The sequence below is a fragment of the Leptonotus elevatus genome, chromosome 14 (assembly GCF_054856555.1).
Source record: "Leptonotus elevatus isolate MCC_2025b chromosome 14, RoL_Lele_1.0, whole genome shotgun sequence".
In the NCBI taxonomy this organism is placed as follows: domain Eukaryota; kingdom Metazoa; phylum Chordata; class Actinopteri; order Syngnathiformes; family Syngnathidae; genus Leptonotus; species Leptonotus elevatus.
This window is the reverse complement of record NC_141252.1, coordinates 19,216,064-19,231,864: the sequence shown is the minus strand read 5'-3', so window position 1 is coordinate 19,231,864 and position 15,801 is coordinate 19,216,064. Positions and strand designations below refer to the sequence as shown.

The 15,801-nt window shown below is 38.0% G+C and overlaps 1 protein-coding gene across 1 annotated transcript in view; it reads left to right on the top strand.

The window, feature by feature from the left end:
• The window catches only part of LOC147163245 (uncharacterized), a 41,237-nt gene extending 26,472 nt beyond the window's left edge, over window positions 1–14,765 (top strand). The window contains exons 3-5 of the mRNA XM_086094312.1: window positions 579–705; window positions 2,146–3,015; window positions 9,121–14,765. Coding sequence (XP_085950438.1) covers window positions 579–705; window positions 2,146–3,015; window positions 9,121–9,670 — 1,547 coding nt within the window. The 3' untranslated portion in view covers window positions 9,671–14,765. The remainder of the gene's footprint in view (window positions 1–578; window positions 706–2,145; window positions 3,016–9,120) is intronic.
• Window positions 14,766–15,801: the final 1,036 nt, after the last annotated feature.

Here is a 15,801-nt window from a genome sequence, read left to right as displayed (position 1 = left end):
CCAGGTCGTTGCCTACTTCCTCAGCACAGGTGATGTCATCTTCATTCGACACCAAGGGGAAAAATTAGTTTTTAAAGGTGTTAGTTGTACGAGAAAAATAATGAAGTTATCAAATTAATTCGGGACAAAATATTAACTTTTCACTGCTGAAAATGGCTCAAAGAGTCAAGTATCCCTTTAATGTCAGATCCTGCAAAACTTTCCCGAAAAATGTGTAATCTTTTTCAGAAATGTAAGCGAAACATTGCTGAAAAGGACATTCATATATATATATATATTTTATCATACTCATCTCGAGTCAAAGCAATCAGTGTTGGTCTTCATATCGCTCGTCTTTTGTTTGAGGACTCCAGACTTTGGATTGATGGTGTCAATAATGTCCCCTATGAAATCTTTATTTCTCATCAGTATGTCGATCACATTTCAGCAACACATACATTTTTATGACAACTGCTCATTTAGTACTGTATTATGATCAAATACAGTTTCCAAAAGCATGAACACAAGCAGAATGAACAACATTGACCATTTCTCCTGTTGCTGTTGTTTAATTAAACTAACTGTGTTCTGTTTTCTAGGGGTGGGGAGCAAGTCCCAGGTCAACCTTGAGTTCAGCTCCATGGTGTTACCAGTTACTGACACAGACAAAGAGACTGTCAGGTGGTCTTTAAAATCTCCTGCTGGGACCTCCACTGGATGCACAAGGTTAGTGTCAACATGACAACTTAATACACCGGTTGATTTACATCCGATTCAACTGTTGAACTCATTCAAACCCAAAAACTTATAAATATGTTTTTTAAATGTTTGTTTTTTTTAATGCTAGAACATACAGAAGGCTTTGATACAGCTTCTGATTTGAAGAAAACGCTTAAAGCAATGGTAGTTATTACAAAAAATGGCCAGCAGGTGGCAGCAGAGTATAAGAGATCAGCCAGGGCCATGTTGCAACAAGCTCTTTGTCCCAGTGTTTTCAGCAGGTCTGTGAATAATGACGACTTAGCTATATTCTAATGCTAATTGCTGCAAAACAGAAACAGATACAAATATACTTTTTTTTCCTGATAAAAGAAGAGACTCTAATCTTTATTTTGATAGGTTCCATGTTTTTAGAGCAATAGACCACAATGTTCTGTGGGCCTTGCAAAATCAGTCAAAATCCATTAAAACAACTGGGAGCGAAGGGGGTTGCTTTAGTGAAAATGGCTAGGAGTGAATGAGTTAATAGTTAACAGTGTAAGCTGTTGTTTTTACCATTTTGTATTTCCTATTTACATGTGACCTGCAAATAATAATGAGCTTTTATAAGAGTAGTCTTATATTTAGTAGTTTATGTTGTGCCCCTGGCTGGCACTGCATTAAAAATGTATGACACCAAAAACTGCAAACAAAATGCATTCTATGTAAGGTGTCATTTTAAATTTCTATAAACAATGCAGCAATATATGTATGAAAGAGTATTGGGGCCACAGTATAAAGAAAAAATGGTGAACGTATTAAAGTCACGTTAGAAGTCATAATGTTACAGAATGAATGTAACAATTTTCCACATATTTAAATATCTGCTAAAAAAAATTCTTAGATCACTTTTATTTAATTAATTAACAATTAATTAACACTTATTTCACACAAACAAAATAACTGCCATTTCTCTCTATTAGTTTTTTATTTCTCAGGAACCACCACAAATGTTCTGATGAGTGTATTGATGTACGAAAACACTGAAATCTTTAACTTGACAAACTCTTCAATGTTCCTCTTAATGTAAATGTACAGTATATTCAGAGATTTTTGGAATAATTATTGCAACTATTCTCACAAATTTTTTGTAGTACAATTATTTATTATAAAATTACTGAAATAATAATTTCAATTATTTAAATTACATTGTCCAACTTAAATTTCCCTTATTTTGTAATGGGAGCACCTTTAAATGTAATATCAAGCCTTTTGAGGTCCCAGCAACCCAACACAGTGTTTAATAAGGAGTTCAATTCAAAATGATGTCTCCATCAAACTGTGGATGTAGAATAACACACCCATGGTGTCTGGCATAAAGGCAATCATACTAATAAAAAAAAAAAATGGGCGAGCACAAATGTAATGACACAGTGGTGGTAAGCAATTGTGCAATCTTTCTTCCAGCTCCAGTAAAGAGGACAGCTCTCCTGACTCCAACCTAACGCTGGAATCGGACTCCAGTGGCGTCTTTCTCTCATTATCCAATCAGAGCCAGGAGGGGGCCGGCTCTGACAGCGACCAACCAATCAGCGGCTCTGACCTAGGCAGCAGCAACACGTCATTGGAGAAGGACGGGGACGATGGAGGTTTGAAGGAATGGGGCAGGGAGGAGAGTGCTGAACTCCAATGGTGCTACCCGTCACTGCTCAGCACCGCCTCTCATGAAGATGAGGGAAATAAGGAATGCACCAAGGATATTTGCGGCTCGGGTGGGGGGGATGAAGTGAGAGGGAAAGATGGGGATGGATGGAAAGATGAAACGGGAAGAGGAATATTTTCATTTTATAAGTCCACAGTGGACCAATCAGACACAAGTCCGTGTCAAGCAATGCAACCGAGAAGAAAAGTTACCATCATGGCAAATGAGCCGCTTCTTCCGCCATCTCCCTTGAAACAGCCAATCAAACATCTGATTGATCCTTATCATAAGCCAATTAGAAGCTCAGGATTGGACAGTGGTGACATTGATCCGTTTGTCCAACCAGATAGCTTTGTGTATCTTGCTGTGTCAGCTGGACCCGGCCCCTATGGTGAGATCTCCACAATTACGGATTACTCCACTCAAGACATACAGCAAGAGGCCATGCGCCAACACTTTGACCACAGGAAAACACATTTGGAGCAGTCCAATTTGGAACCCAATGCCAGGCTGTCTCACCTTGCTCCCCGCAAACCAGAAGAAGGAGATTTTTTATGTACTGACAGCTTTGTATACCTAGCTGCTCCAGATTGCCTACTCTTAGGCCCGGAAGGATCAACATCATACAGTGGCAGGTATGTTGATTTAGTCTTATTCTAAGTCCCACGCCACATCTCTTCTTCTTCTTCTTCTTTTTTAAATTTTTTATATTTGATGTCCTTTTATCAGGTTGCTACAACAATTTTCAACTTTTTTTAAATTATTATTATTATTTTTATTTTTATTTTTTTTTACAATTTTACAACTTTTTCAAGCTATTCTTGTTAGTCAAACATGCCTGGCTTGAAGGATGGCTGGATTTCTTCTAACCCATATGTGAATAAGCTTTGCTGTGACTGGATCATTGTTATTCTTAATTTGAATATGAAAAAACCCGCTTTCCTCTGTTTGGTAGTTATCGTATCTTATCTTGTGGCAGACATGTTGGGCCTTACTATCATTGTGAAGCAAAATTTACCAAACGGTGACTCACGCCTGACATTGAGCAATTTGATATACAGTATGACACCGACAGCCTATACAGGATTTTGAGGACGCACAAAAAGTACATAGGAACAATCGAGTAGCAAACACTGAAGTGGGTTGATACGGAAAGTTGATGTGGGTGAAAATGAAAATGGGGTGGAGGGTGTATATTGAGGCTTGTTCACCCTCCATTTACTTGACTGTAACCAGCGCAGTACGTACAATACATCGCTCACCTGCACAGCAAATTCACCAGTGTTAGATGAACACTGAGAGTAGGGCTGGGCGATAAATCGATTTTTTAAATTAATTCGAGTGTTTTGTTGTGAACGATTAAAAAAATTATAACATCGATGTTTTTCCCCCCTTTTGTTGCGCCGCGCCCGCGGCTTTCGCCCCCATGGGCTTCCGTAGCGTTAGCTCTGCCAGTCGTGTCCTCACACACTCCATACGGGAGGAACTCAACAACAGCAAACAAATTCCCGCAGAAAAAACAAAACAAAAACAGTTTACTATGTTACCGTGGAGGAGTCATTTACACAAGGAAGCAAGAAAGGGGCACAATAAGAGCGATCATCAAAGCGGACACGTTGCACCTCGCTAATGATATGGCACCCATGTATACAGTGAGGAAGACACGATTTCACCACTTGCTGAAAACGGGAGAACCCAGGTATGTGCTACTGCTACCTAGCCGCAAGTATATATTGCTCAAGTTGCCCCACGCCATTTGTTTAGGCAGTGGTTATTTTGCCATGACTGTCAACTCAAATCCTAGCGATATTTTTGCTCTGAACGGCTCCAATATTGGTCAATCGCTGTAGCGAAGAAATCTTTAGCCTGCTGATAGCACAAATGTTCATGTTTATGTCGCAACTCAAATCCTAGCGATATTTTTGCTCTGAACGGCTCCAATATTGGTCAATCGCTGTAGCGAAGAAATCTTTAGCCTGCTGATAGCACAAATGTTCATGTTTATGTCGCTGTGTAGTCGCAACATGTTACGCTATCTCCTCAAGACGGACTCGCCTTGCAAGCACTTACCGGTATGAAAGACAAGCTAACTTTCACTCCCCGTGCCCGTGACGATTATCAGCCTCTGCGTCGTCTGCGACATAAAATCCTTATGAAATGTAATATAGTGGGCTGGTAATGCTGATAACAAGAAAAGTGAAAGGAGATCTATATGATGGGGTGAACTTAGTGAAGTGGACTAATCACGCTAAAATAGCCGATTTACGGCAGGCCAAAACTTTCTTACACCGGGGACTGCCCAATCAAATAACGCTAAAAGGAAATTTGCCAGTCTTGGCAAAACAGCTACCTCAATTTAGATAACAGTACAGCAGACAGTTGGAGGGGATGACAAGTTCAGATCTCGGCTCCTATATTAAAGCCAAAATATTTTGTTTATTTGTGCCATGTTGAGGGTCACAAGTAGCATTGTTTAGCTTTTAAAACAAAGTTGACAAAAATGTTTTACTTTTATACTTTATTAACACATAGATTTACATTTCCAGAAGTATTTGATTCAAGGTAGAAGTTTTGCACATTGATTCCAAAAGAAGAAATATGGTTACTTTTGTTAACTGATCAAATAAAAGCAAAACTTTTTAAGTTATTGGTTTATGCAAATAACAAATAAAATAATAATAATAATAATAATAATAAAAATAATAATATATTATCGGGGAAAAATTGTAAATCCCATTTTTAGTTAAAAAATCGGAGATTTTATTTTTAAGCAAAATCGCCCAGCCCTAACTGGGAGTATCAAATCTAAGCACGTCTTCTTTCAATTTGGAAATTGGACTGCTTACTGCATATTTGATCGAACACTGGAAATTTAACACTGTCCGATTTGCCGTGTACATTTTGGAGACAATGACTGCAAGCTTTAATATTTCATCCTTAGCTACATTATAAATTGCAAATTGAGTTAAGTATTGTTGTAATACACAAAATATGTACAGGTATTTTTTGTAAGGATTGGTGGCGGCCAGCTGTGTCTCACTCACTGAAAACCAGGAAGTTTATTTTTATCGCGTGTTTAAGCTAGAGGTGTAACAAGTCCTCGAGAAATTCAAGTACCTCGGTTGGAAAAAAAATGCTTGAGGAATTTATCCTGCCTCGGGAAATCACTTATTTGGTGTGCATGGTCAGTCAAGCTAGTTGTTCACATGATGCATTGTGGTAGGGCTGGGCGATTAGGGAAAAATACAAATCACATTTATTTTTGGCTGATATTGTCAAGTTCAGTCAACCTAGAGTGACTGTCAGAAAACAGTTTCTGGATATAAACGTTTTCCTCATTAACTGTAGTAAGCGGAGACGAATATATGTCATTCATTCACTCATTTAATGACCATAAAATGCAAAATATTGGTGCAATCATTTTGATATTTTCAAAGATTGATGTGGACATACGTAGAAATGTGCACACCACGTGGTTTTTCATATTATCATATGGGAGTGTTCGCGCATCTTGTGCAAAGGATACCCGGGCTGGGTTGTGTGTTTGTACATAATTTAGTACATCATGTCTTGTACACAGTAAAGCCTCATGCCCATTCATCCCTGTATGTTAAACACTCTTTCATCAACACATTTGCTGTATTGCACACATTCAAAATATGAATAAGCATCTCTCTCATCTATTTATAGTATTTATTTTATTCCTTATTTTGTTGTTTGTCTTGGGGTTAACTGGGCTAACATGGGACCTCATATTAATATCATATGTGGAAATGTGTGTTGCTATGACGACACTTAAAAAATTGGCGGGGCGTTCACTGTTTTTGAACAGTTTTTTAAGTTTTTTAAGTGGATAGCTGCTTTGAACACCCCCTTTTTCTTTTATCGCTGGTTCCTTAGACCCTAATAATAGAGTTGGCAGAGGTATCTTTTGTTGAATTAGTTATAATTTTTTAATAAAACATACAAGTTTCCTCCTGTAAACATCATTAAGTGTATAATTTATACATGTATTTAAGGCAAGTTGTAAAATGTCTGAAGTCCTCTTGTTTATGGTTACCACATTTAAAACATCATAAAACATGTGTTAATTTTATTAGCCATTTTAAGTTTTAGTCACAGTTTTAGTCCAATTTCAATCACACTTGTTAATTTTGATCATAATTAGTCAACCACATCCCGTTTTTATTTCGTCAACTTTTAGTCGACTATAAGCCTAGTATTTTAGTAAAAAAAAAAATCTTTATTTTATTCGTCTCGTTTTAGTCAACAAAAACTGTCAACATTTGAGTCTAGTTTTAGTCAGGACAATCATTTTGCCCTTTTAAATTTTATTTTGTCTACAGATAATATTGAACATTTCGGATCTTAAACTATTTCACATAAGATTTTCTCTCATCTTTTTGATGAAAAACAACTTCACACACACAATTACAGTATACCAGTACATGGCTACTATGGTTCCATGCTACGAACCAGTACGTTAGCCAGCATTAGTTAGTGGTTGGATTAACGTATTGTTGGAACCCTATAGCTGTTGTATTAATGTTACATTATTAAACAAACACCACCAAACTTTTTGTTTAATTAGGTTTATTGTGTTCTTTTCCAACTAAAATCAAACATAGGGTTTTTCTCTGGAAGTGTCCATGTAGCAAGAATGTGTCCATATATACAGTGTATCACGTCTTCTCTTTCTTCCAGGCAAAGCACAGCATGGCCAATAATGTTTTTGTTTTTTTGCCTTTAAAGCCTTGAGGTGGATTCACGGTGAATCCACCTCCTGTTAGTCTCATGTGTTTGTGCATGTTGCAATTGCTAGCTGCAGATTTGAAAGGGGGGGTGTCACTGTGTATCACTGTGTAAATGTAAATTCGAAAAAGGGCCCAACATTCGCAAAAGAGTTTTTATGCTAGGAGGGGGTGGAATTTGAAGCGTGTCGAAAAAAGGAAAACGCACATTTTGGCTATGGAAACAGGTTTTGCGAATAAACACTGACAAGACCGGATACACGTCGCACGTTTTGATCGGACAATACGTCACACGTACGTTTGTAGTCCCAAAGCAATGTCGGACGATAAAGTAAGGTATGTTTGGGGGGACGACAAAACAGAAAACTTTTTGGAATTAATTAAAGAAGCAAATATTAATGCTATTTTAGATGGGAAACAGCAAAGAAATGCTACAGTTTATCAAGAATTACAAAAGCAAACTCATACGACATCATCACACGTCGCAGTGGCTTTCTGTTCTTCTTTTTCTTTTAGATTACCGGTACTGGTGGATCACATCTCTATGGTGCAGCGGTGTCAAACATACGGCCAGCAACACGATTTTGTAAAATAAAATAAAAAAGAGTAATGTCAGACCAATTCATCAGCCGGCCTCAATTAAAGCAAATAAATTAGTCATTTCAAAACCAATCATCAGATGAGCAATGCAACTTGTACACGGAATTGCTCTGGATGTCATTATTTTTACACACAACTTAAAGTTGCAGTTTGTTTAAAAAAAAATAAAAACTTAAACCAACATAAATCAAACAAACGTGCTGAATACGACACACATTCAACTACACATTTGACGTCCTTATAACTTCATTAACAGCACCACAATGCATTCCGTGAATAATATACAGGTATATGCAAAATAGGTAGCTATAGCATGCCCAGAACTCATACGGGCAAAGTGTTGCCGCGTTTCATTTGCATTTGTGTTAATTTTGGGGGACAATATATTTACAGTTGCACCCTGCAATTTAGAGTTGGCTGAAAATCTGCGTATAATTGACAGCAATTGAGTTTAAATATTATACCATGATTATACCGATCAGGCCCACTTGGTAATATATTTTCCTCCATATGGCCCCTGAGCTCATAGGAGTTTGACACCCCTGCCATGGTGTATACCGCCACCTACAGAGGCGGAGTCCCCTCTCAATATTTGCAAAAGAAGAACAGATGGAAACGTCACACGAGGAAAAGTCGCATGTCCGTTTTGCGCATTTTCAGTAAATTCGCTTAAAAAATTTGAAACAATTGGATGGAAACCTGACTAGAGTCACAGTGACGGATTAGCAGAGACAGGATTTTACAAAATGATCTTATCTTCTTCTCGTTTTTGTTTGTAAACTAAAATGTCCATAGATTTTTGTTACGTTTTTATTAAGTGAAGTACATTTTCGTCTCGTCTTCATTAGTCAACAAAAATGCATACAAATTTAGTTCCATTATTGTTTATTAATGAGGGCTTTAGTCCAGTCCAGTCTAGTTTTCGTTTGGTGAAAAACGTGTGTTGACGAAAATATTTTTGTTTTGTTTTTATTAACAAATTGAATACCAGTGTAAAGTAGTGATGAGGTGAAATGTGGAAAGATTTTAGTTAATGAGGACAACAACAAAAAAATCATCCTAACATACCCATTGTACTACAGTGTTTGCTGGCAGCCCTGTTATGCTGCTGTTATCAGTCGTCATCTTCCATCGGGATTGGCCACAAAAAAGTTTTTTTTTTAGTTTACAAAATTTGTTTGATTTAGTTGTATTTACCTATTTATTACACAACATGCCCATCTAAATGGAACCCTTCAAGCACTACTTAGAGCTCCAATGAATGTTAGCCATGATCTAAATATGCGGCAGTTGCTAAAATAGCAGCAAAGTGTACCGCTTCACTAACAGTGCCCCAAGTTGGTTGTACAAATACAAATACACATTTCTTTTTGCTTCCCCTTCCCCCAGGGAGTCAGACTCTGAAAGTTCTGGCTCTGAGCCTGTTGATGAATCTGTATTGGGTTGCGGCTCAGTGGCAGGTGACAGCGACTGGGACTCCGACTTGTCCGACTCGGGTCCAAGTCGCCCCTCCAGAGTTGCAGCAGCAGGGGAAAAAACTGCTGGGTTAGCCCGACCCAAAAGACTGCCAGCAGAACCACGTTGGGACTCATTTGGAGAAACCACAGAACCTGAGGTCCTGGAAGAGCCGTTCATTGAACAAGACCAAAACAGCAAAGCAAGGAAGGTTCCTGTTAGATCGTCAAACTTAGACAATCAACCTGCTGCAGCAACAGTGACAACGGCCACAGCTGAGCAGTCGACAACAACCAAGAAGGTTACCTGGCAGTTCAAACCAGCCCAGAGGTCAGTCTGCACTGGAAGTAGGAAAGAGAAGGAGAAGGAAATTACATCATTATCGTCAGAGGCCAGTATAACCGAACTTGGCGGACGTGAGGAGCGTCAACCTTCATCTTCATCATCTTTAACATCATCCCCATCATCCTCGTCGTCTGGTTGAACCAAGTGGTTTTTACTGGAGCTTCTGAGAAGAGCTTTCAACACCTAAGCTGAGTTGATTATAAAAAGGTAGAGAAGTTCTTCAACTTTTTCTGTAGAACATGATTGCTTGAACAATCACAGCCTATTTTTTTCTGTTATCTTTTAATCTTGCAGCTAGCTTTTGCCATTGCCTTCTCTCAACTGCATAAGTGCTAACTAAATGAGTTTACCATACAGTATGGAATTAATTTTAATCAAAAGACTATGAGAGACTGTGAGGAATTACAGCCACTGAAGGTTTATACTGAAAGAAATGCACCGTAAAATGAATGATATCTTTGGGTAATTTACAGAATACAGGGTTGACCTATTGCACATATTTCCCCATTATTTTCTTTGTATTATGTTGAATGTATTGTACATATATAATTACAAGAGCAATACACTCCAGAAATCTTTGTATTTAACAAAAATATCATATACAGCAGTGGTCCCCAACCACCGTAACCTTGCCAGCAAGATGAATTCTCGCGGTATTTGTGAGTTTACAATCTCCGGAGAATACATCTTGTACCGCTCCCACTGATACGTTTGCAGCCGACCTTTTTTAGGTCGGACCAATCAGGTGTTAAATTATAATTACAATTAATTCTGTTCTCGCAGAATTACTCACCATTTCCTTGTTGAATTTGAACAGCAAGAGGTGTTTCGTTCATTTTTATCTGTTAAAGATGTTCGTGCTTACCCCCTCCCTTCCGAGACGGAAAACAAGATTTTCACCCGTTGCCTTGATTGGTCAAAACAAATGTGCAAAGATGTCGCATTGTCCAATCAGCTTGAAGTATTGTACAGCAAGTCTCTCCTTTCCCGAACGAATCTGCCGAGTGAAATCCCAGATTGATAATGTGAAGAACTCCCTCGAGTGAATCACAATTATCAATCTGGCTTGCGAGGTTACAACCACCGGGCCGGTCCGCGACCGCGGGCTACTCTTGACCGGATCGTGGCAGCAGGCCGCGCAGTACAGCAGTTCCAGTTTATCCAAGGCTAAAAACATTTTACTGTTAAAAACGACCAGATTATCTCCGTTTCAAGTTTCAACCATTTATGACGCATTCTTGACAAATGTAAAAATGCTAAATATCTTGGTTGCCAATGCTAATAGTAAATCCACAAGCTAGCACAATGAGTAAAAATTGACTTGTATGGACCGGTCCACGGCTGAAAAATGGTTGGGGACCACAGATATACATTATATAGCGGTAATGTAATAATTTGGGACGGTCCTTCACCATTAAATGGTTTGAATAGTGGACTGGAAATAGAGAGCTGGAATCCAAAAATCTAACGATGTACTGTAACATGATTCCGGACTTTTCAGTGAATATTTTCATTTTTGTTTCCCAAACGCTAACTTATATGGATGTATTTAACCAACAAACCTTTAAGAATTGAATGAGGTCAGGCTAAAGTGCACAGTGTATTGCAATGTTACTATTATATATATATAAATAATAGTAACATTGCAGTGTATTTAACAGTGTGTGACCAATATATTTTTAACAATGAGATAAGAGCTGTATTCTATATGTGATACATGTGCGGACATGGAACATTTTGGAAGGATTTATTAACATTACTTTTAAATGTTTTGATTTGACTTTGAAATGTGAATGTATTAATTGAGCAATAGGCTTACAAATCCATGCTATATTGTATGTAAAAAGTGTTTACGTACTATACAGTAGTTTATGATAAGTTTAATTTTTTACGAGACAATTGGATACTATTTAAGAATGCAGTTTTACCCTCCAGTTGAGGTTTTGAAATTACTACTAGAGGTAATCTATTAGATCAGGGGTGTCAAACTCATTTTAGTTCAGGGGCCATGCACACACCCAATCTGATCAAGTAGGCTGGACCAGCATATTTTTGGCCAAGTAACGATGATTTCAAATTTGGGTGCAAATAATTACTAGTACCGGTACATTTGAACATGTGTGTATTATCTTGTTGTTGCAAATCCTGTTTAAAATCCTATGAGTAATTTGAAATGTTTTGCATGTTGTGTAAAACAACTTGATATAATTTAGAAATAAGTTGAAAGTCAAGTAGATTTCCTCATTCATGCCATTTTTAAGAACAAATGGTGATGTGCAGCCTCGAAGTGATGGAAATGGAAAGAATTGAAAGATGTTTACGTTTCCTTTTTGAGTGGCCGGGATGGAAAGGATTAGAAATGAGCTCATCAGAAGGACAGTCAAAGTGAATTTTGGGGACAAAATTAGAGAAGAGGACGTAAATAGTTTGGACAGAGTAGGGATAGTGACACTGTTGGTAAAAGGGTGATGAGGATGGAGCTTCCAGGTAAGAGAGCAAGAGGAAGACCTGATAAGAAGACTGGTAGATGCAGTGAGGGAAGACATGAGCTGCAGGATGCAGGATGCAGAAGATAGACTTTGATGGAAAGCGATGAGGCGAAAGGTCGAAAGGAAAAGCAGTTTTACCAAACCAACCTCTTTCAAACTGGGACTGTTGACTGATAGTTTGCAATATTCCGTCTCTTAAAAGATTTCTAGAGGAGGTATTCATTCTCATATAACTATCTGTCATAGCGCAAAGTTGGCAAAGCATTTATAGGAAGTTAGGCTTAATTTGCTCATGAAACTTGGCATATTTTCCCCTTCACAAGTGCATCAATATTAAGCATCAAATCCTGAGTAAGTCAATTTCAGAATGCCATTTAAGTGGTCCGTTTTCATTTTAGTACTTGTCATGCGCTCTCCAGTGAGGAAAATTAGCAACAACAATTACTTTTATTGAAAAACTTATTTTGACACCCCTGTACTAGATGATGCCTGAAAACGATGGCGTTTGTACCTAGGACAGTCAAACCTCATTATTTATCAGTATTATGAACTTTAGCTCCCATCACTCTTGTCACACCGAATGTAGTTGTGCAAAGTTTTGACTGAAAATGGCAGCATTAACAGCGTAGGATTACTAAAATGTATGAAATGAAATACAATGCCGTTTTTCTCCTCGGAGATGAGCATCATACGATACGATTGATGAATTAGGTTTTGAAGTCAGGAAGCAAACAGGCTTGTACATTATGGCTTTCAAAAGGCTTTTCGTTCAGTCAATCAATCTTGTTTATCTCTCAATATAGTGAGACACTGTATTTGTCATAAACTGTTATCTTTAGACAAAAAAAAAAGCTTTTCTTTCTTTTTTTCCCCTATTTTGTATGAAATGTTTAGTCTCACAAAATGTTTTAACATTGTACTGCCTTGGAAGTCTTAAGACAAAAGGTTTTTAGTAACTGCTTCTCCATTTTCTTTTCATCTCTCTCTGGTTTCCTGAAATCTGATGCTGTTGGCATACAGTCTTGCTAGGTTTGGTGCAGTTATTATTATTGCCACATTTCTAACCTTAAAAGGACAGTGTGTAATCTTTAGCGCCATCTAGTGGTGAACTAATAATTCATTTATCTTAAAAAAACCCACTATTGATTTCAATAATATGCAAAATAAAATGTTATAATGTGCATTTAAAAAAATATATAATATTATGTCTAGTAATCGCTAATTATATTACAGAGGTGGCGCCGGTCCTTAAATGAGGATGACATGTTTCGCCGTCATCTTCCTGCTGCGGATACCCGAAAGACAATTTTGCGAACCAATGGGTTGACTTTCGCTTAGCTTCCACATCTGGTCGTCGCTGGGTCCAGTGATTTGGGCTCCCACCGCTTATCTCTCTCTGCTTGGCTCTCGTCAGCATTTTTCCCCACAACCTTCTCCCGCTAGCCGCTCTTGTTAGCTGCTCCAGCTAAATCTGGCTTGCTCGGACTTTCAGCGTTGCTTGCCGGGATCTCACTGCCATTGCTTACCGCAGATCGTCGTTCGAACACGCAAAAAAGTGTAGTCTGAGTTACCGTAGTACGCGTGCTTCAAAATGGACGCTCTTTGGCTGCATTCTTTTATATAGCAACATCTAGTGGTGAAATTTACACACTGTCCTTTTAAACTAAAGATTTATTTAGTTGCTATTTAATAGCAACTCACATCCATATGAAAGGGAAAAGATATTTTCTGAAAAGCTTTAAATTGATTTGATTCTGTGATAAGACATTTAACTAGGCCTTCAAATTTTACAAGCATTAATTTTATCATGTTACAATTACAACATCTCATTAACTTAGTAGTCTGAATATGTTAAACAAAAGGTATTACAGTGAGTACAAAATGAATGCCATAGCAAGAGTAATCTTTTTTTTTTTTTTCATTTTGTAAAAGAGCTCTTTGAGTGTTTAACTGCTGGCTGACCCTGGCTCAGCCTGATATTATTTAGTACTATAGTATTTTACAGTTTATGTACAGAACCTCTGAAGTCAAATGCCTCTGAAGTGGTAAAATACCGAAATCAACCAATGTCTTTGGGCAAACAGGCTTTAAAGTAGTGATGGAAATTCCGGATCTTGTTAGAGAACCGGCTCTTTTGGCTTGGCTCACTAAAAAACAAATAAAAAAACGCTTTTGGCTCTTCAGATTTTGTTGTTGCATAATTGTTTTAAAAAAAGAAATAAAATCATGCATATATGAATGTAAAAAAAAGTTTTTTATGTTTTAAAATTTTATTTATTTATTTGCTCTACATAGTGCTACATCACAAATACAGAAAACCTTAACTATTTCAATTTGAACGTTTTTCTACTGAACGAATGTAAAGTGAAAAAAGAGAATTACTTGAAAACACACAACATAACAAAATGCTAATTAAAAAAATATATGTACAACCAAAATATCTGCTTCCAGACAACTTGTCTATAGTTAAGATTGGCGGAACCCTTAAGATTGAAGAACACCAAGTGCCTCAGCTTTGAGGAGCTGATTCGGTTTCTTCTGTCAGAAATTATCTGCCCTGTTCTGGAGAAGATTCTCTCAGGAGGGACTGATGGTGCTACATTGCACAGTCTCCATTCAACATCAACAACAAAAGTTGCATTAGAGACACTGGCACCTTCATTAGTATGACTTTTTTCCCTTGCAGATTCTACATTCTGCCTTTGTATTGTCAATAAAGTTTCAAAGAAATGTGTCCAGATATAACTTATTTTCCTGCTGTCTTTCATTTTCTCAGCTATTCCTTTACTTACCAGCGTGTGTGTAATTTCTCTCCTTGCTCTGTTTCTCTCTCTTCTGTGTGCTATTATCTGCCACCCCTCCCTGCTTAGCGCTACACAGTCAGAGATGATGCCACACATATTTATGTAGTGTGCGGGCATTTTCAATTACAGTATATCAATTTGTTTTGAAGAAATCAGTTAATAAATAATTAATCTTGCCCCTTCCGCCTTTTTTTTTTTAAATAGTCCAAAAACGGCACTCAATCGTGCTGCTGACATCATTTTCAAGTCCAGAACCAAAAAACATGTGCAAAAGTTTGCTCCATTGTTGGGGTCCTTTAATTATTGTTGCTGATCGTAGGTGAAGGGGCATCTGATTGGGATTGTTGGGCCTAAAGAGATTTTGAAAACTTCAACCACACCTCCCCCCATACATTAAATTCATTTGGGGCATGGTCAGAGACGATTGAGTATTAAGGGGTATGCTTAAGGAGCATCCGGCTGGAATCGATGGGCATAACGTTTGTACATCTGCAAACACATTCTGGTATCATTTTTCCCCTTTATCCCCTTACCCCTTTTTTAAGTCTGAACAGTCACAAAGCACGTGAAATCCGATTTTTGCGGGACGGATTGAAACCACATGCGGGAGGTAGTTTCATATCCGATTTGGACAGGATGCGTATCAGTTCGAAACACACTATCCTGACCTCACTCTACACATGCAAAACCAATGGGCCCGCGCTGTCAATATCCGATCGGTTCGCTGCCCGGCTGTTTCCTTGCATGCTCGGAAGTCAATCGCATTGATGACTCCACTGCCCCGTCGGCTCCTGTCATGCTCAACCGGAAATACAGTGACTGTTTACGTTACTTACGCTGAAGCCGGTGTCAGTACCAGGTGTGATTGGGCTGCCCGATTGTATCAGGATTGTCTAACGAACACGTTACGCTACAGGATTGGACGGAAATTATCCAGTCCAAACATTGGAAAGAAAATATTAAAGATGTGATTTAAA